Source organism: Natator depressus, chromosome 6 (genome assembly GCF_965152275.1).
Source record: "Natator depressus isolate rNatDep1 chromosome 6, rNatDep2.hap1, whole genome shotgun sequence".
In the NCBI taxonomy this organism is placed as follows: domain Eukaryota; kingdom Metazoa; phylum Chordata; order Testudines; family Cheloniidae; genus Natator; species Natator depressus.
Window position 1 is genome coordinate 28,543,645 of NC_134239.1, and position 21,759 is coordinate 28,565,403.

A 21,759-nucleotide genomic window follows, 5' to 3' on the forward strand; every position below is an offset into this window, starting at 1 on the left:
GAGACTGGAGAGGCTGCAAAGGCAGAAAATGCAATAATAATAGTGATTTCAACTATCCTCATATTGACTGGGTATGTCACCTCAGGGAGGGATGCAGAGATAAAATTTCTAGACAACATAAATGACTGCTTCTTGGAATAGCTTGTCCTGGAACCACAAAGGAAGAGGCAATTTTTGATTTAGCCCTAAGTGGATTACAGGATCTAGCCCTGGAGGTGAATACAACTGAACCGCTTAGTAATAGCAACCATAATGTAATTCAACTGAACATCCTTGCAGGGGGGAAAATGCCAAAGAAATCCCCCATCATAGCATTAAATTAAAAAAAGGGAACCACACAAAACCGAGAAGAGGTGGTTAGGGACAAAAAGACAGCCTTTAAAAACTGGAAGTCCTATCCTAGTGAGGAAAATAGAAAGGAGCATAAGTTGCAGCAAATCAAGTGTGAAAGTATAATTAGGCAAGCCGTGGAAGAATTTGAAGAGCAACTAGCTAAGGACACATACTAACAACAAAAAATTAAGTACATTAGAAGCAAGAAGCCTCCCCCACAATCAGTGAGACCACTGGATAACCAAGGTGCTAAAGGAGCACTCAAGGAAGACAAGGCTGTTGAGGAGAAGCTAAACGAATTATTTGCATCAGTCTTCACAAAAGAGGATGTGGGGGAGATTCCCACACCTGAACCATTCTTTTTAGGTGACAAATGTGAGGAACTGTCCCAGATTGAGAGGTTTTGGAACAAATGGATAAACTAAATAATAAGAAATCACCAGGACCAGATGGTATTCAGCCAAGAGTTCTGAAGGAACTCAAATATGAAACTGAAGAATCATTAACTGTGGTATGTAACTTATTACTTAAAATCATCCTCTGTACCCGATGACTGGAGGGTAGCTCATGTAGTGCCTTAAAAAAAAAAAAAAAAAAAAACAGGCTCCAGAGGCAATCCCTGGCAATTATAGGCTGCTAAGCCTAACTTCAGTACCAAGGAAATTGGTTGACTCTATAGTAAAGAACAAAATTTGTGGACACAAGTGAACATAAGGTGGAGAAGAGTCAACATACCTTTGGTAACGCATGATTTCCCTTTACAAATCTACTAGTATTCTTTGAAGGAGTCAACAAACGTGAACAAGGGTGATCCTGTAGATACAATGTATTTGAACTTTCAGAAAGCTTTTAACAAGGTCCTCACCAAAGGCTCTGAAGCAAAGAAAGGCATAATGGGATAAGAGGGAAGGTCCTCTCATGGATCAGTGGAGAGAGGTAAACAGCAGGGTCCCCCAAGTTTCTGTACTGGGACCAGCACAGTTTGACATATTAACAAATGATCTGGAAAAAGGGGTAAACAGTGAAGGGGCAAAGTTTGAAGAAAATACTAAATTACTCAAGATAGTTAAGTCCAAAGCTGACTGTGAAGAATTACAAAGGGCTCTCACTAAACTGGTCAACAAAATGGCAGATGAAATTCAGTGTTGATAAATGCAAAGTAATGCACAGTGGAAAACATTCCAACTATATATACAAAATGATGGGCTCTAAATTAGCTGTTACTACTCAAGCAAAATCTTGGCGTCATCCTGGATAGTTCTCTGAAAACATCCTCTCGATATGCAGCAACAGTCAAAAAAGCTAACAGAATGTTAGGAACCATTAGGAAAGGGATAGATAAAACAGAAAATATCATAATGCCACTGTATAAATCCATGGTACATCCACATCTTGAATACAGCATACTGTTCTGGTTGCCCCATCTCAAAAATAAAAATGGGGGTTATGAAACAGCTTCTAAACAAGGAAACTTTCAAAAAGACTGGGAGTGTTCACCTTAGAAAGTGGACAGCTAGGGGAGAATACGATAGAGATCTATAAAAGCATGAATGGTGTAGAGAAAGTGAACAGGGAAGCGTTATTTACCCCTTCACATAACTTATGAACCAGGGGTCACCTGATGAAATTAATAGGCGACAGGTTTAAAACAAACAAAAGGAACTACTTCTTCACAAAATGCACAGTCAACCTGTGGAATTTTTTTCCAAGGGATGTTAAGGCCAAAAGCATACATGGGTTTAAAAAAAGAATTAGATAAATTACTGGAGGATAGGTCCAACAATGGTCCAGCAACACAACATGCTCTGGATGTCCCTAAGCCTCCAACTACCAGAAGCATCAGGCATTGGCCCCAGTCAGAGACAGGATACTGGGCTAGATGGACCATTGACCTGATGTAATATGGCCATTCTTAAGTAATCTGAGGGAGTCCCCTGCCAATTGGACACTAATGCAGACTTCATTAGCTTAATACTTTCCACCCTGGAATGTCACAAATCAACCCCTCATCCTGGACCCCAATGGCATTTGTGTTCTCTTTCTACAGTGGGCTCAATAGCAATACCCCCAGTTGAGCAAAACAAGCCTTTCACATCTCTTCAGAGCCTTGCTCCTCAATTGACCGAAGCAAGAGGGTTGGCAGCTAATAATGCTTGACTTTTTCTAAAGAGCAGACTATGGCTATCTGCCAAAAGAATACAATTAAACCTTTAGCACGGGCCCTTGGAATCCTTGGGTGCTGAACTTGAATGTATTGCTGGAGTAGCCTTGGTCTCAGAAAATCTCCTTTCGTGGCACCTAAGTGGAGGTGTGGGGAGAAGATGGGGTGGGAGAGAATTAATCAAATTGGCATTACAAAGGGGGGCCTCCCTTCTATCAAAGTGGATTCTTAATTTACAAGGCAAAATTTTGCCATCCAGTTTCATCTCTGTATGGCAAAGATCAGCATTAATCATTGTGGCTGAACACTGGTCAGCAGAGAGCTAAAACCATCCCAGTCATGTGTCTTGTCCCAACCAAACATGAGGCAAGTGAATCTCTGGCAGCATAGCTCTGAGGAAATAAACTAAGACAATCTCTATTGTCAACTCTACTGTCCTGTGGCTGTGCAGTCTGCTCACAGGACGGGGCGCCACTCAACCACACGGTTGGAGCCCAGTGTAACTCAGCAATAGTAGCTACTTCAATTTTGTGTTGCCAAATACCAGCCTCTCACTGCCCTGGCAACGTTGACAGGTGGTATTGAAAAGGCTAAGCATACTGTGGGTGGGTGAGGCGGGGGTGCCGATCTGCTGGCAAGGAACTGCTTGTGATGTCACAAATCAAGTATTATAAACCAGAGTCAGCCCTGGAACCTAGAGATGCAACTCCCTTAAACAAAGAAGCAACACTCGCTGACGGCAGTGGGGAATTAGTCCCTGTTACTTTATTGCAAGACCAAGGGGAAGGTGGTTGTGAAGATCTGTTACCTGACGTCAATTGCTCCCATTGTGCCTTCAGACTTATCAGGAAAAGAGCCTGCTGTCTCTCCTTACCGAAGAACCCCAACCAAGATATCATGCATGCTACTTTTCAACCATCTCCATGAGTAGGGTATCAGGTGGCATGGTCTACCACAAACAACAATATCTATTTCTTACATAGAATGTGCCTCCCCTCACCCAGGAAAACTTATGCAGTGATTCTACCATATCAATAGTGAATCTTTGAAAGGACTCCTCTAGGATAGGTCTCCATCTCTTTTTAAAATGACACCATTCAGAATATTAGGAAAAGAATATATAGCATATGGGATTAGAGGGGGAGTGGAAGAGACAATGGGTGTCAGACAAGCTTTGGGAGTTGCCCAGAGGCCTACAAATTGAAAATAACTAACAGGTCTCCTTGTATAGTGATCAGGGATAGGACACTTGTAGTTACAGAAGTTGGTAACGGAGTGGTAGGTTCTATCGCTGCTTAGACTTTATGCAGGAGTTGCCCTGCCACCACTCCACAAAGCAAATAAAAGTGCTGAAGTGTTAGCGCCATCATGGTAAAATCTGACAGAGATACTCAATAATCAATATCAACACAACTAATTTCTAAGAGGAGAATTAAATCAAAAGGGGAGGAACAGGTATTCATTAGATGTGTCAGGAAAGTGAAAGATGTCACTATACTGTATTGAAGGAGTATGGGAGAAAGGGAAAATATTTGATTTCTTTCATAGGTTCAACTCAGCCTATGATTTGTGTCCCTACAGTTTCCTTAGTGGAAAAATAGGACATGTTTTATATACCAGATATCTATCTTATTTGTGGGTGTAATCAAGCAGTTGCATATGACTTAGAAAATGCTTCTGTAGTTATTTGTGCCCATAAAACTGTAGCTGCAATTACTTCCAGATGCAAAATTGCCGGCATGGAATCAAAATCAAGTGTCTAGAAGCTAGAGGAATTGCTCCCCCATTGAGTATAACCACTTTAAAGTACAGAAGGTCACATTTTGGCCCTAAACAAATACACCACCACCCCTATATAATTACATAGCCTGCAAGCTGGCACCAGCTTTTGCTTTGTTAACCACCTCACTACCATTTCTTGAAGTTGCAGCTGTACTGTCATTACACAGTGACACCAGGCACTGGATTATCCAGGTGTCAGTGTTTGTCACCATGTCAGGTACCACAGTTGTTAACTATTTCCTGTCCTAAATATGGGAAGAAAGAGTAGTGTTTCAATTAACACTGCATGGTGACTGTTGGCAACAACCGGCTGTTTAACAGGGATCAGTGTACGTAGCACATTAGGCAGCACAGAAACGGTGAGTATCATGGGATAAGGTGAAGTGAGCACACTTTTCTAGAACTATGCCATGAGGATTTAACAGCCTAGTTAAAATTTTTTTCCATGTCAAAAGTAACTAGCGTAATTGTCCACTATTCAGTGGGAGAGAAGGAAAGCCTTCAAGTACTAGCCAACATGACTCAGCTACAAAGCCTTAATTTTGTGGCTCAGGATTCATAAAGCCAGATCATCAGAAACACATTTCACCCTGTCCTTAACCTGATTTTCTGCACCAAATGTCATGTTATCCTACGTATTGGACTAACATACTACTGTAAACAGGGGCTCTTAAAACCCTTTTTAGCCAGCAGCAGAAATATGATTGAAATGGGGGTGGGAAAGGGGTGCTGACTAACTCCTGATACCCTCGCAATCTTTGGACATCAGTTTTCAAGGTAGTATTCATTGCATGTGGTCAACAATGTACTGTTTCTGCTAGCCATCAGAATTCAAATGTGTTGCTGTTTCAGATACCTCTGGAGGGGGAAGGGAGCTCATGACAAATCAGCACTTTCAGAATGGTTCTTATCAGTTATCAGAAACTGAGCACCAGAAAGTGGTGTTAGCAAGACAGCATCCTACCTTAGCAGACCATGAGGTTGTGTGAAATGCTGGAGGAGAGGAATTGTTGCTCTCATTCTCCTGTGCCTTCCCTTCTGCCTGGGAGGCGTTCTTGGTTTACAATAATATGATCTACAAAGCCAGTCTATTAGCCTCTATCATCTCTCCTTAAAGCTCACCTCTGCTGTGATATCTAAAAAAGGCTCGGAAATGGTTAAAGAGAGGGAGGATATGCTGTAACTGCTGCTTACTACAGGAACCATAACTGTCTTGTTATCATGTACTCCACACACACCCTTTATCTGCTTGTGTCCACCTGGTTCTCATCATGCTCTGACTGCGAGCTCCTTTGGGCAGGGACTGTTGGTCTGATCTGTGCGTTGTGCTTAGCACAAAAGGACCCAAATTCTTGACTGAGACCTCCAGGGGCTAATGTAATGCAAATGATAAACTCCAGTAGAGCCAGAAGCAGCCATCTACCAGACTGCAGGCTTACAATAATCACAGGGAAGATGCTGCGTATTTCCCCAAAAGAACTTCATTCTCAGAAAGAAAAAGAAAAAGAAAAAAAAAATCACACTTAGCCTGGCAAGCCAATCTAGATCAAAAACTTCTACTGCTACAAAAAAGAAAAATCTTCATGGATGATTGTGGTGATGGTTTTCAGGTCACAAGCACATGTTCTCATGAGACTCATCATTATTTATATCACATTCTTCTGTGAAAAGAACACAAATTTTACATTATCAAGGAAAAAAATGCAGTGTTAGGTTTCATGTCATTTTAAATGTTGCCTTGCAGGAGACTGGAAGGCTCAAGAAAGTGGTAATGGCATACAGAACTTCACAGCCTGCTTTCTAACTGTAATCCTGTACTTTGAGTGTGGATGGAGCAAGAGAGCAACGATGGCTTTAAGCCACTTTGTACTCACCATATTCTGGAGTTGTGCAGGGATCTCTCTGGCCCAGAGTGTAACTAGAGCAGCCCCAAGGCTGCTCTAATTTAAATTCTGCTTCCTCAGGGCCCTGGAAAATAGAGAGAGTGGCTGGAGTGCACTGTACTCTGGCCACTCTCATGCCAGGGTCTGGGAGCAAGGCTATCATAGAGTCCTTACTTTACCTCTTCAGGAGATGAGGAGGCTCTCTGCAGGGGTATTCTCAAGGGGGCATTTCTGCCTTCCTTAGGGCCCCTTTACATTGCCAAAATGGTGTAAAAAGGGCCTTAACATAAGGGAGAATAAGGCCTCTATTTCTAGGTTGCTGGGTCAAAATGGTGAATAATTAGGTGACTAATTTCTAGGTTGTGAAGTTATTGGTGACCAATTAGGCCATGAAACAATCTTCAGCAAGTTATATGTGAAAAGAGTGACGGTCTCCATCTTCCTAGTAGAGCAGGTGCATATATTAAATAAACCACTTCAATAGGCACTTCACTGACATCTTTGTTGGCGGTGTCAATAGAAAGGCAAAGAATTATTACCATGGAGAAAAAAACCGACAGTCTCACCAATGGGACACAGCAAGAGGCTTTGGTGAGAGTTGTATTGCTACTAACTGTGTGGTGCCCGTTCCACAGTTACACTTTCAATTTCCAGGCTGCAATGCTACATTTTTGCCGCCTTCACACATTTAGGCCAGATTCTCCCGTCTGATTTGCACTGTATAAGCACCAAATTCCCGCACTGGGCAGGGAAACTCTCCTGTACCAGCCGCCCTACCCCTCCGGCATGGCCAGCATGGAACGCATATTCCAGTGGTTAGGAAGGAGCAGGGCAGAGAGGAGCTCCGCTATGCCCTAACTTACACCAGGGGAGGATAGAACTGCTCCCCCGCATGGACAGGCCTGAGTGGGGGCCCAAAAGAAAGGGAAGAGAGGCCCTTCTGTGTGGAATGGAGCCATCCCTGACTGGGAAGTCCCTTCCATGTATAGTCTATGGGGAGTGATCTGAGTCTGTGTAAATGGTGATTCAAACACACATGTAGTGAAAAGAAAAGGAGGACTTGTGGCACCTTAGAGACTAACCAATTTATTTGAGCATGAGCTTTCGTGAGCTACAGCTCACTTCACTTCACTTCAGCTCACGAAAGCTCATGCTCAAATAAATTGGTCAGTCTCTAAGGTGCCACAAGTCCTCCTTTTCTTTTTGCGAATACAGACTAACACGGCTGCTACTCTGACACATGCAGTGGTTTCCCATAAGACAGACTACAGAAGTACTAACATGGCTGAGCTGTATGCTAATGGACATCACAGCCCTGTTTAAGATTCCAAAGCGGACTCTCTTCCCTTGGAAAAGCCAGGAGTCTCTTATCTATGTGAAACTTCCTTCAGCAGCCCCCGAGTCCGGCTGGAGAAACACTCCTCGTGCTAAATTAACACAATGAACTCACACACACTGGGGGTGGCAACTGTGGACTTTGCAAGTTAAAGGAGATATGTGATATACAGGGAAGAAGGGTGATAATGGATTTCAGTGGTGATGAAACCATTATAGAGCTGACAGCTGTATAAGGAGATTTACTGTAAAAGTGCTAGCACCGGGGTGCTGTCTGGATCTGCAGAATCTGTCAATAGCAAGCTGCGATTCATTGTTATAGGGAAAACACACTAGCAGTGAAGCACAGATTGCATTGTTCCCAATTTAGAGCAGAAGTAGTACACTTAGTACAGGCATAGATGCTTTAACTGCATATCATGTTCTTCTCCCAGAAAGCCAGTGATGATGAAGAATATGAGAGCAAAATACTGAAGCGCCCCAACAGATGCATATCCCGGTGAGACGTAACGTTAAGAACAAACAGCAGCTGTCTTTGTTCTTGAATGGGCTGCGTGCTTGGGGGATGGTCTTCAGGTTAAAGCATGGCATTGGGGATATAGATTTTAATTTCCAGACTCTGCCACAGGTTTCCTGTGACTTGGACAGACACTAGCCTCGGCGTGGGTCTGATCTCACACCAGTGAAGTCAGTGGGAATTTTGCCATTGACTTCAGTGGACATAGTATCAGGCTGCACATGTGCCCCCTCCCATCGCAATGTAGCCAAGCTTGGCAGGTGCGAACACTTTCAATAATGTAGTGCAACAAGTGTTTTGAACATGCACAATCCACTGGCCCCAGTGGGTTTTTGCAGGTATAAATTCTAATGATTATGTGCATGGGTATTAAACTACTTTGAGGGGCACACAGGGGTCTGCACTAATAATATGATGGTGCAGGTATGTGCATGTTCAAAGTCCTAGCAGATAATTAGCTTTTTACAAACAGCTAAGTGTTCCACACAGTCTGCCCTTACGCCCACTTTACAGATAAGGGGAAGAAAGTCAGAAGTTACGCAACTTGCCCAAGACCACCCAAGGGATCAATGTAACAGATAGAATTAGAATCTAGGAGTGCCTAGCTCCCTGCTTAGATCACACCTCTATCACAAAAGCACAAGGAACAAAATAATTACTGATCCTGGCAGAAAGTTGTGCCAGTCCCACAACTAAGTCACCATAGCTCTACTGAAGTCACTGGACCCACACCAGCTGAGGATCTGCTCCTCTGTCTCTAATCTATTCTACACTGAAAGATGTTCACCTATATCTCTTGATTGGAAAGTTACCCGTAACCTTTGGCAATAGGTCACCTGGAGCTTCCTGCCATTAGCATGAATGTATATTGTTACGTTTGGAAATCCCTCTGCCTGATGCCAAGTTATTTTGATTTTACACAATTTAAAGTCTGTCTGCATGAAGAGTTGGGCTCTGGGTGGTGTGGGGAGCGACTTCCTACATTCAAACACTACAAAGGGCTCGATACACAGCTTCACCAATTCTTATTTAAAGGTATGGCTGGCCCAGTTTCCCTTCACACTTTGAGACTACAGATTTGGAAGTAATTTACAAAATTACTGTTAATGAAAGAGGACATCTCAGCCCACCGAAAGAAATGTGGTCTGCCTGGTAATGAATTGCCTCAGCTTTGACATTTCTTATTGTTTTAAACCCAGACTCCAAGGCTATTTAAACCCCATGTGCCTCAGTCTAATCTCACAACTGGGTAAACCTTAGTAACTATTGTCATCAATGGGGCAGATCCTCAGGTGATATAAATCTGCACTCGCTCCTTTGACATCAATGGAGCTATGCCAATTTATACCAGCTGAGGATCTGGCCCCATGGCATTACAATTAGTGTAAATGAAGAATTACATTCAGTTTGTCCAAAGAGAACAACAGCCATTTATCTGAATTAAGGTTGTATTCCACTGTGTGAATCACTTACCCAGTAACTCTCCACAATTATTACATAAAGCCCTCTCAGTCTGAAATCTTCAAGACATCTGGCTAAATGGGGCTGTGCTGTACATGAAAAGCAATCCACCAACCTGCCACCTTCAAGCTGCTATTCCAGCTAATGATCAATTCCCTCCTCTTCACCACCATCCCAGAAGCAGCTTTGTCATGGTTACCTGGATACTTACTGATGAAGGATGCTTGTACAGTAGTAGGTGCAGCGATGATCGAAGTGGTTAAACAGTCAGACTTGTTATCTAGAAGTCAGTCATTAATGAAATGCTTTTTAGCTAATGGCAGTTTAAGCCATGGATGAGGGGAGTGCATTGCTCCATCTGTCCAATGTGAGTACCAGGCAGCAGGATACCAGCACTGCGGCCTTTTACTGTAATAAATTGCCTCGTGATTTTTAATAGGACGTAACCGATAGAGCTGGGTGACATGTTTTAGCCAAAACTTTTAGCATTTGAAAAAAAAAATGCAGATTTGAGTCAGATAAAGTTACAAAATGCTTTTATTTCAGGTAAGTGTTTTGGTCAAAAGAGAATTTGGAAATGTTGAAACAGTTCGCTTCACAAAATGGAGGTGGTGTTAGAGGTGATCCTCTTATACCAAATAACCTGGTGGTTAAGCCACTTACTTGGAATATGGGAGGTACAGATTCAAATCCCCACTCTGGAGGGGACTTGAACCAGCTCTTCTCTTCTCTGGTGAGTGCTGTAGCCACCCACCTATGGGCTATGTTTGGGTGCAAGGCTCTCAATCTATCCTGTTGAAGACATTCAACTTTGTATAACTAGCATATTCATTGGGCTAAAGAAGAGTAAGGGATTCTATAGCCTGATGGTTAGGTGAGTCACCTGGGTTCTAGTCCCAGTGCCAATGAACATTTAACTAGTTATACAAAGTAGAACAGCTTCAACAGGAGACCTTGAGGACTGCCCTGTCCACCAGCAGATAGACTTCCAGGTGGCAGCAGGGTGATAGGAGTTCAAGCCCCATGTACAGAGTGGGGATTTGAACCTGGCTCTCCTACATCCAAGATAAGTACCCTAACCACAAGACTACTGGGTGGCAGGATGGCACCTTCTCCTGTGTTTTGTGAATGGCACCTGTTAAAAAACCTGCTTTAAAAATTCTATAGAAGAGGTCTCATTCTCTATGGGATTTTCCATAAACGATATTATCTGCTGTCTCACATTTACATTACATGTCTTGTCCCTAAATGTTAAGACTGTAAATACTTTGTAGTTAAGAGACAACATAGAAAAGTCTTGCAGGAAACATCAGTGGCTCTGTGTGTTTAAGAGATGGTTATCAAAAGTGTTACCTCAAGCCAAACAGATATAGCTGCCAGGAGGAAAGCATGGGACCATTCCACCTGGTGAGCTGGATTAGAGCCCTGATATGGGATGGTTTCATGCTCTCATTAACAAAGTGGATTTTTCCCATAGAACATAGAATCATAGAATATCAGGGTTGGAAGGGACCCCAGAAGGTCATCTAGTCCAACCCCCTGCTCGAAGCAGGACCAATTCCCAGTTAATCTCAGCCCTGTGCAATTATCTGCAAAGATGATGGCGACAGAAGCCCTTGGGGTATTGTTTTGGATATAGACATTTCAACTGCAAATGAATATGAAAAACCATCTGAAGGGAATTTTGTCTAAGGACTTCAGACCCGGATCCATAAAAAACAAAAAACAAACCAAACAAAAAAAACTAGTCTACAAAGCATGTTTAGATTTATGGGCATGTGACTGTAAAGATAAACGTGTGCTAATGAAGCAATTTAATCCCACTGCATTGTTGACAGTGGTGATCAGCACTGATTTTTTTAAAAATTTAACCACAGTGGGAGCGGGAGCAACAGCCTTAATGAAGGTATAAATGCACCGTCTATTATAACCCTCCCAATTCAGTTGTTCATAATAACTAAGGCCAGTTGTTTGTCATGAGGGGCGTAGGGCTGTACAGCAGTAGTCTTCAACCTTTCTTCATTTGCAGACCTCTAAAAAATTTCGAACGGAGGTGCTGACCCCTTTGGAAATCATAGACGTCATCTGTGGACCCCAGGTTAAATACCATTGTTCTATGGTAATGACAACCATTTGCAGACCTCTTAGACATGGTCTGCGGACCACAGGTTGAAAAACACTTTTCTACGGTGTGTATTCTCTAAGCAGCAAAACTAACACCAGGCATGTACACACAAACAAGGGAAATTCAGTTGGCTCTGATCAACAGTGACGTTGGCTTGGAAGGATCTGATGATACCCAGGACATGTGGGAAGCTGAATAACCAGTCCATGCAGCGCTTCTAGCTTTTTCTATCTAGACACTTATAGGCCCAACACATTATCTCCATCACAGGCTTTGTAGTTCCCCTCTTTGTCATGTTTGTTATAGTTTTGTAACCATACAACGTTTTAGCTGTAATGAGATCTAGCCTTCCACTGTGGTAATCCCATTACCCTTAAAGACTTACAATGGATTTTCAAGATTCTTTCCTTTACTGCTTTCCCCTTGTGAGGAGGGGGATCGGATGATGTAGCCTAGGAAGATGACTGCCTTTAAATCAAAGCAAACAAATCCTAGGTTGTTTGCTAGAGAAGGGCCTGGAATTTTGGTTAAAACAACCTACAAATATTATGCATCAGGACCCAGGCTGATCACAAGCCAAGGTCACAAAAGAATGTGCCTTTCCTCCCCATGTATTATATTGCACTAAGGTAGGGGCATCACTGGAGGGAGTGGGCTCTTCTGAAGCATCGGTACTTATGGTCAGGACCCTGTGGGGAGAAGAACCATAGTAGATTCATCTTGCTTTCCCAAAAGAGACGTGTATGCCCAGTGGCAAACTCATTCATGCTCTTACTCGCCTGGGAGAGGGTATAGCCCTGTTTGCAGTGGCTCCCAGCGTGGGGATATTTTCTTATGTACTCAGTGCCCTACTTCCCATATAGGTGGAGTGAGAAGTGCTGCTATTACAAGTAGCATGGTCTGACCTGCATGAACATTTACCCCAAAGTGGTCTGGGTTGCAACGAGCAGTATGGAATGATTTGGGGGCGTTTTGGGGAGGACCACTTAAAAACAACGTTTAAATAAATAAATAAATTTTTACCAGGCAGGGAAATATTTGAAAAGCCCTCCTTCATGTAAGCCCAGTGCACAGTCTGTCTAAATGAGGGTTCCAGGAAATATGCAGCCCTACATACTCAGTAATTGTCTTGTGTTTGCCTTGTTCTTAATTCCTCCAGACATTGAAATCAAACAGTGTACCAACCGGCCATGGGAAGGGAATCCTGCTTCCCATAGTCACGCAGAGACCATGGAACACCTCATGAGCAAGCACGTAGGTTTTGGCTCAAGTGTCCCATGAGAATTTAAAAGCTACTCAGCATGTGACTTAGTGCTCATGATGTGATTCTGAGGACATAAAGAGCACTGTTTGAAGGACACCCGCATCCCACTTCAATGAGAGTTGACTTTAGGAGCCCATGGTACTCTTCACCTTTAAAGATTAGGTCCCAAAAGGGCAAGTGTTGCAGAACTGCATGACTTCCATGTGTGCAGAGATCATAAACTAAACGGTGCATACAGTATAGCCAACCATACACAATGGCCTTGTCTGGCCTAGGGGAAAATTAGGACTATAAATTCACCACCAACCCAACTCCACAGATGCTGTCATCGGAGAATTAAGGGTACTGATTTTTCTTTGTGCAGAAGCAGTCAATGTTGCTGTACAGCCACTTGGAGAGGTAAAAGAGGAATGGAGGAGAAAGCACAAATGGTAGATGCTAGTCACGCTGCTTAACACATCAATGGAAGAATCCCAATACCACAGAGATGGGTGCAGTATAAGAACCTAAATGGAATAGAGCAGAAGCCCTGGGAGTGCAGGTTGAGTTGGGTTCTTTAGGCACCAGTTCTTATTAAGGCATGAATAATATTGGCAAACCATGTTTTCCACCACTATTGCTAGCACAGGTGTAGAGCATGGATTGAACATGGTCCCCAAAGCAGAGCTATAAACCAGCTACCTCCTACACAGCCTATCACATGGCTTCAAATACAGTTGTAACCTGTTCTTTAACTGTGATACAGCATACGTGGATACAAACTGGCCCATCATGTTAGAGTGTTACTATGCTTAAAAATGGTTTCTAACCAATACAGCCTTGTCAAGACTAGGGAACAGTCAGAGCTGTGATGCTCCACCAGTGGTAGTGATGGTGGAAACACCAGTACAGGCAAGGGTTAAACTGCCTAAACCTTCTGCAGAGGCTGCCACTGCTGCTGCTGGCTGAGCAGCACTAGAAGAGAATTACAGCAGGGATTTTCAAAGAGGTCTAAGGGAGTTAGGCACCTAAATCCCATTAGAATTCAAACTTCTTTAAGATAATTTGAAAATCTCAGGCTACAGGTCTAAGTTTTTTGTCTAGAAGGCTAGATCTACACTAGCAAGACTAGATCGGTGGGTGGGTGAGGTCAAGCCTAAATAATACCCTGGCCCCAGAGACAGCAGGGGCTCTGAGGCTGCCAGAAGGCATGAGCGGACAGTGGCTTTCAGCAATAGGTCCCTCTAGACCCATACTAGAAACTGTTTAAGTGGGAGAGGACAAAAACCCTTTCAATACAGTTTCAAAAAGCATTCTTTTCATTAAGACTGATGCCAGTGGCTACTGAGTGAGAATAGAATTAATTAGCAAATACTTACTAAACAAATAGTCTCCATGTAATGCATTACATTCGTTTTCTTTTCTTTCTGCTAGTAGAAGGCGCCCACAGGCCATCCTAGCCTACAGCAAAGAAACAGCGCTTCAGTCTGGGTTTTGTTGCTTGCTTTCCCTCCAGTTTTACAACCCCACTCTTTAAAGGTGGTGTTACTCATCATTGCTGCACTAGTCCCTTCCAGAAACAAGAGCAGAACTCACTAACTCCTTCCACTAGTGTATTAATCTGCAGTGGAGCAATTGGCATGCTGCCTTCTCCTCCCCAATTCACACAGCAAGTGTTCACAGTCCAAGTAGTCCATCTCTGCAGTATGTGTCCAATCCCCACCTGCCTGTCAAGTGAGTCCCCCGGGGGGCGGCGAGATCTTGGCTTTCCTCCATTAACCAAGTCTCTGCTGCTGTACCACAAGCAAGTAAAGGCCAAGAGGTTATGAGATACCCAAAGAGATTATAAGAGCTGCCTGCTAAGACTGGAAGGTGGTATATGCCACAGATGCAAAGGAATTGCTTTGAGATATTGGGGGTGGGGAGGAACAGCATCCCAGAGTAAGTATTGAAACTTCCATCAACAGGGTCAGTTACGACAGAATTGTCAAAATACTGAAGAACACATTGGGAAGGTCTGGCAGAGGGATGAGCCATTTCTGGGCCAGATCTATGCTGTTTTACACCAACTGAGGCTTCATTGATGTCAAAGGAGCTACACTGATTGACACCAGCTGAGGATCTGGTCCAGACTTTTTTCTATCAGAGATGGCTTGTAATGTATCTGTAACATGCTCCTATGGCCTGTTTTATGCAAGAGGTCAGACTAGATGATCACAGTGGTCCTTTCTGGCTTTGGAATCTATGACTCTATGCTATAATACACTTTGCAGTATATACCCTTCTTTATGTTACCTAAGAATATAACTTACATATAAGATATGCATAGTATGTATGAGAAAAGGTCCCATTTACAGTGCCAAGCCTCCATACGTTATTTCTTTAGCAATAAATTGTAGTGGCGGTAGAAATTAAACTTCCATATTCCACCTTCTTTGCATTCAGGGATTCTTCCCTCTAACAAATTGCTTCGTTCCATGTAGGAGTATTTGAGGGGAGGGGAGGGAAAATAAAAACTGGGAGAAAATGATACTCCCGAGTAGCCAAAGACAATTGCTGCATCTGAAATGTACACACAAAGATCTTAGAAAACAAGAGAAAAAAATCATGTCATCAACTGCGGTTTTCAAATATTTTTCCCACCCAGGTCAATATTGCAGGCAGGCAAGAGAGGATATGCATGATAACCAAAAACAATTCCATGTGCTAATCTGGTCTTGTATCCGGTAATAATGCCTTTGTGGTATACGCCCAGGATATCCCACATCCACCTTTCAGCCTGTTAGTCAGCTATCCCAGCATACTGTTCAAGGTGAACTGCAAAGCAGTTGGTTTTGACTTTGCTGCTCCCTTACGAAATATAAAGACTCATCATTTTCTTCTGCCAACTTTTACAAGATCGGTGGAGGACCAGAACACTGACTGCCTAAAAGTCAGTTTCTTTTCCCACTTCTACTGCAGAATGGAGCAGGTGCTGCTCTGGTTACAGCTTCATGTCTTATCGCTGTTCCAGTCCTCCTCAGGTTTTACCAAAGTCCTCCAGCAAACAAGAGGGGAATGCAGACTTTGTATTTCAAGGGGGAAAACAAGCAGAAACCAACTGTTAAAAAAGCTTGACTTTGTCATTGGGCAAGCACAACTGAAGGGCACTAGTCTATTTTCTGCTCCACAATTCACTTTTAAGATGTAATTTCACACAGTGCAATATTTTGGGGTTCAACACAGACCAGTGAGACGTTGTGTCATCAGCTGCCCTGTGTGCCTTAAATGCTCTGCTGCTGTGGCTCACAGCCTGATCAACAACAGACAAGCATGTATTTTCCTGAGTGTCTGTGTGCCGTTCAGTCCTGGTTCTGCACTCTGGCCCCAACCATCTGCCTACAACACAACAGCCCCACCCAGGTCTCCACTAGCCATGGACCCCAACACACCCCCACTTCTGAATTTCCCCAGAACCATCTGTCCTAAAGCCCCAGCCCTCTCTAGGAACACTCAGGGAAGTGATAAGATTCATTGCTCCTTTGAAGAGACAAAAGTACAACTTATCATTTTAACTGAAGTTAACAAGCCTTACCATTCAAACACAGCCCTGGGCTGGATTACAGTGAAAAATACAGCAAGGTTAAGTGATCCCAAGTAGAAGGTAGAATGGGTTACAAACAAAAGTAAAAATACACTTTCTAATGGCTAAGTCCTAACTTAACAAGCTACAGATAGTGCTCAAGGTAGTTTTCTCACTAATCATTCTTGGTCCAGCATGGCTGTCTAGACCCTCTGGCCAGGAACCAATACATAGCACATAAAGTGTTCATTTGATTCCTTTGTCTCCTCAGGGGTAAGATAAAGATGGAGTCTCTCTCTGTCCCTTGTACTTCCTCCAAAGGAATTGTCTTTGTCCTGAAAGTCAGGAAGGCTTCCTGGGGATTCAGTCTCCAGTGTCTCTCTGGGGTGTTGGAGCCATATTAATTCTCTGTCTCTCAAGTTCAGTCTGAGGATAACCTCCACTGGTTTAGCTTGATGGTTTTGTTTACTGCTAATATGTAAATTGAGGTAAACCCACATTCCTTTAGGACAAACCTGTGTATTACTGTGACGGGTGCGACTCACCACTACAGCACCTCCTACTGGTGGTCTTGGGAATTAGCTCTGCACCCTCTTCTGGTGGTATCTCACCCACCGTCATCTCTGCTCCTGGACACACATTACTCCTAGGAGCACAGCATCCTCTTCATGACACTGCGCTCCAGCTGTGCCACACTGGGTTCTCCCCTTCCAGGGGACCTGCAATCTCCACCCAGCCTCTTCCCTCAGTGGCAACTGCAGTTCATTGTCCCAAGGCCGCTTCCCATGCAGTTCCAGCACCCTCTTCTGCCCTTACCTCAGGGCCTCAGCCTGCCGGCCCTAGCAGCCAGCCAGGAGCACTCTCTAGCTCCCCAGTCCCTGCTTGCAGCACTGAATTGTCCCAGGTACTGGGCTTCTCCCCTTGAGTTCCAGTCTGTTCTGACTGCAGCCCTTCTTATATGGGCTTGCCAGGCCATGATTGGCTACTCCTCTCAGCCCCTTTCTAACTGGCTGCCTCCAGCACAGCCTCCCTTGGGCTCCTTTTAACCCCTTTTCTGCCAGTGAGGGGCAGCTGCCCCCTCACAATGACCTTTACCTAGCCTACACGGTCTGGTTTTAAACATGTTCTAGAACATACGCACTAAGAGTGAACTTCAAAGGTTGCCCCTTAAGAGGATAAAAAGAGAAATTAACAACGTTTGCATGATATTTCAAAGTTATTTTAATTCAGGCTCTAAAGACCGATTCACCTCTTTATGACGGTTGCACTGACTGCAAGGGACAGTCACTGGAATGTGAGACAGCAAACTATTGTGCAGGCCTGTCAAAGACAAGGTAAAGAGTCTTTGCACCTACTGCTTTTGAAGTGTTTTGATCAAAGAACTTCTAGCTTTGATGTAAAGCACAAGGGAATCACTTCAAAGAGAGCCATTGGCCAGAGTACTTTGAAAACAGGAAGATGACAAATCAATATCAATTGCTGATGCCTAATATCTCTGGGCTAAGTGCTGTAGTGAAGGGACTGTTTAACCTGCTGACTAACACTTAGTTATTCCTGATGCAGCTATAGATTTGTCAGTTAAACTCAGTCAGATAAACTATTTGTGTCCTGGAAATAGGAGAGCACATGAAGGCACAAAAAATTCTTTTTTTGTAAGAATCTTAATTAATTCTTACAAAAAAAAAATCGGGGGTTTCAAAAGTGTTTTGGTTTTTACCCATTTTCAAGTGAACTGTGAACCACTCAAGTACATGAAAATACGGATTATGTTAGGAAAATCCAATCCATTACACTAGGTAGATGTATTTGTGTTAGTATATTAGTGTAAGGGTATATGTGGGGTTGTCTATTTAAATTAAGGCAAGGTCGTGGAAGATATACACACATGCAAATGTAGGGATATATCTTATGATACTGGGTGCACCAATGCATGTGTGCATAAAGTCCAAAGATGCCTTGTGACACGAGGAAAAGGGGGACCGAGTCTCAAAGACAGAAATTCTGATCAGTTTACAGGATGAAAGCCTCAATAATAATAATTAAAAAAAAAAAAGGCCATGGTGCTGCTTCTGGCTTGGTGAAGGACGAAGAGAAGAGTTGCCTGCACTTCATCTGGAGCAGCTACTGCTGGGAAAGAGCAATAGTAGAGCTGAACTTGGGCCAATACAGCCCTCACTGGTCTCTGAGGAGGAAGAAGCAGAGGTTCTGTCAAGCCAGAAATCTGATAATCTGGACAACTGAGTCTGCAGATGAGAACCACAAATGGACACAGAAGTGCAGGCAAAAGTCCACAGGAAAATTATAAGCAAAATGGTCTCTTTCTGAAAGGATTTACCAAAAAAGAGCATCCTGGGTAACAGGAAAGCTCAAAGAGACTTGGAAAACCAAGGCAGAGCTCGGAATATGGATATAACTGAGGGGTCCAGAGAATAAAATGAGGAGCAGACCGCCTGGGGGAGGAGCAGGAGAGAAGCTGATCACTAAAACAACTGAAACTCAATTTTACTTAGAGAAGGTTCCCACATCACTGGAAAGGAACGGGAGAATCTCAGCAGAAAGGCAGAAAAGAGCAGATCTATTACAGCAACGCTGTCTGATGGAATACACAAGATTTCTGAATACAGTGAAGGCAGCAAGGAAAGTTACCTATAACAGCTACAACATATTTTTCCTTCCGTCCTGAGCCTTTATGAATTATGTTCAGCAGGAGAGAGAGAATTTTCACCCCCTGAAATTACTCAGGTGGCAAAAGGAACAGATACATCAATCCTGTCTCTGGCAAAATTGCAAGCAGTGTTTCAGGTCCAGGTATATTTTGAGGACACTGACTCTGCCAAAAGAAAATGGAAAGAGAAAAATACAACTAGGCATCTTAATACTGGCTTCTGCTAGTAATAAATAACAAGATGGGCAATACCCAGTTACAACTGTAGACCTTGAAATGTTTTTCAGAATTTTTTTTACACATTCTGGGTCAAATTTTGCTCTTAATTTCATGGGTGTAAGAATTTTGTCCATTCCTAGCAATATTTGTATTTATATATATAATATATAATACAATATTATATTGCCATGTACATAATTGTTCATTTTCTTTCCTATTTTGACAGGAGGTGAAGTTGCAATCTGTTCTTTTCAGAGTAACAGCCGTGTTAGTCTGTATTCGCAAAAAGAAAAGGAGTACTTGTGGCACCTTAGAGACTAACCAATATATTTGAGCATAAGCTTTCGTGAGCTACAGCTCCGATGCATCCGATGAAGTGAGCTGTAGCTCACAAAAGCTTATGCTCAAATAAATTGGTTAGTCTCTAAGGTGCCACAAGTACTCCTTTTCTTTTTGCGAATCTGTTCTTTGCTTCCCTCCCTGTCCCCTGCCAAAAGGCCAAACATATGATGTTTGGGATATATCAGTGTATACAATTTACAATGCAGTCATGATCCCCTATGAACAATATACTTTAATGTTAATAAACACTGAAATTTAACAGTGATTTCTTTTTTTAGAGAAAAAAAGGTCTTTCACCTATGCAGTGTTTTAAAAATTATCCTACAGGAACCAAAGTGCAGTAAAATAGAACATTCCATTATGAAAGGGGGATGTGATACCATCTCCAATGGATGTTGTACTGATAATTTACACTGATACTTGTATAACTGGAAATTTATCTGGTACACCAAGTACCTACCTTGCTTTTCACTGCTGGTCTGAATGTTGCATGAAAAACAATACACGGAATATTTTAAAATATTGGTGGGCATTTCTGGCTAATACCAACTGTTTTCTGAATATTTTATCTACTTTAACTGGGCCTACAGAGATATTTTTGTAGTATTGGAAGAGCATAAACACACGGCCAGCCACAAATATGATGACTGCCTTGCAAAATTGTCATGATAATTAGCCAGCCCAGGCACAGAGGCTAGGGATTATCCCCTCTTCCACCACCACTATTGCAGCTACTGATCCAGACTGAAGGGCGAGAGGAAGAACATAATGCATCGGGATAAATTATTATAATGTGAAGGGAGGACATTAACTTTTTTTTTTTTAACTCCCCAGAGGATCCCTCTATCCTGGTGAGTGGACAAGGCTGCATTACACCTCTGATGCACACCCAGGCACGCTGCTAGAGAGCTGGTCCATACACATTGCACATCCCTCCCACACGGGCATACAGCACAGAGGTTCCCAGATGTGCAGTGCGCACGGGGATATTGACAGATCCGCGCCCAGGCACATAAATCACAAACATAGCACGAATAGCAATAGGACAGTGCCTGCTGCTCCTTAGAGAAATGATGGGGCGGCTCTGCTCAGGCTGCTGGGCGAGCGAGAGGGGGGCTGACCGAGCAGGGCTCTCCTTCTCCATCACTCAGACAGCGTCCAACCGGCGAGACCAGAGAAATCAACAAAGTCACGCTTCCCGCTCACGTGCACGGTGTTTTCATCCGATGCACTTTTTCGCAGGATTCCCATCCCCCACCCCCCTGGTATTAATTCTCCCCCCACACACACATCCCAGCAGAGGAAGGCACAGGCTGGAGAAGATGGTAGCCTTGAGCCTGAGGAATCAGATTCTGGCCCCCTATTACTAACTCCCTCCCTCTCCCCAGAGCCAACAAGCTGATGGAGAATCGGCTTTAACAACCCAAGGCAGCAGCCGCAACGCATTACTCCGGTCCCTGGTGGGGCAGCGATCCTGAACGCAACCCAGCATGGGGCCAGTCCTCGTCCCCCCTCACTCCGCCCCATGTATACAGGTTCCCCTTCTCAAAAAAAAAAAAAGTTGGGTTTTTCATTGTTACTGTTCCGGTTTCGTCTCCAATCCATGCAAAGCCCCGTGTGCACTCACCACTGTGACCGGCGACACCATGTCTTCTCGGTAGGCTTCAAGCTGAACTGCAGTCCCTGACTCTGGCTCTGCGGCTGGGTCCCGGTGCCTGGCGCTTTCCCTTTAAATAGGATCAGAAAATATATCTGTTTTTTCTCAATGCCGATTGTTTTCTGGGTTCTTTTTTAGAACGCAATGACATCATAAAGGCCGGAGCCAATGGGCTGAAGGGAGGGGAGCTGGGGCTGTGACACTAGTTAGCTCTGTCTCAGTCGCCCCTCCCTCTGCCTTCCTCTCTAGGCTCACAACCTGCAGCTCAATAGACTCAGCTCATAAGGGGAGAGGAATAGGCTGGCAGTTTTCCACTTCTTCCCCTCCCCTCCTGTCCGCCTGATGTCCACAGTAGGTTTCAATGCACACACGTACTCGCACACCAAAACATGGGTACACTTACAGACACGTGCATAAACACATACACTCACAAATACATGTGAGTAAAAATCAGATCCTTCCAGAAAAGCCTGC

General features: G+C 43.6%; 1 protein-coding gene across 1 annotated transcript in view; it reads right to left on the reverse strand.

Annotated features, from left to right (window-relative positions):
- TMEM86A (transmembrane protein 86A) overlaps window positions 1–21,425 on the reverse strand; it is a 42,872-nt gene extending 21,447 nt beyond the window's left edge. Inside the window, exon 1 of the mRNA XM_074954875.1 lies at window positions 21,256–21,425. Coding sequence (XP_074810976.1) covers window positions 21,256–21,276 — 21 coding nt within the window. The 5' untranslated portion in view covers window positions 21,277–21,425. The remainder of the gene's footprint in view (window positions 1–21,255) is intronic.
- Between the last annotated feature and the right edge of the window lie 334 nt (window positions 21,426–21,759).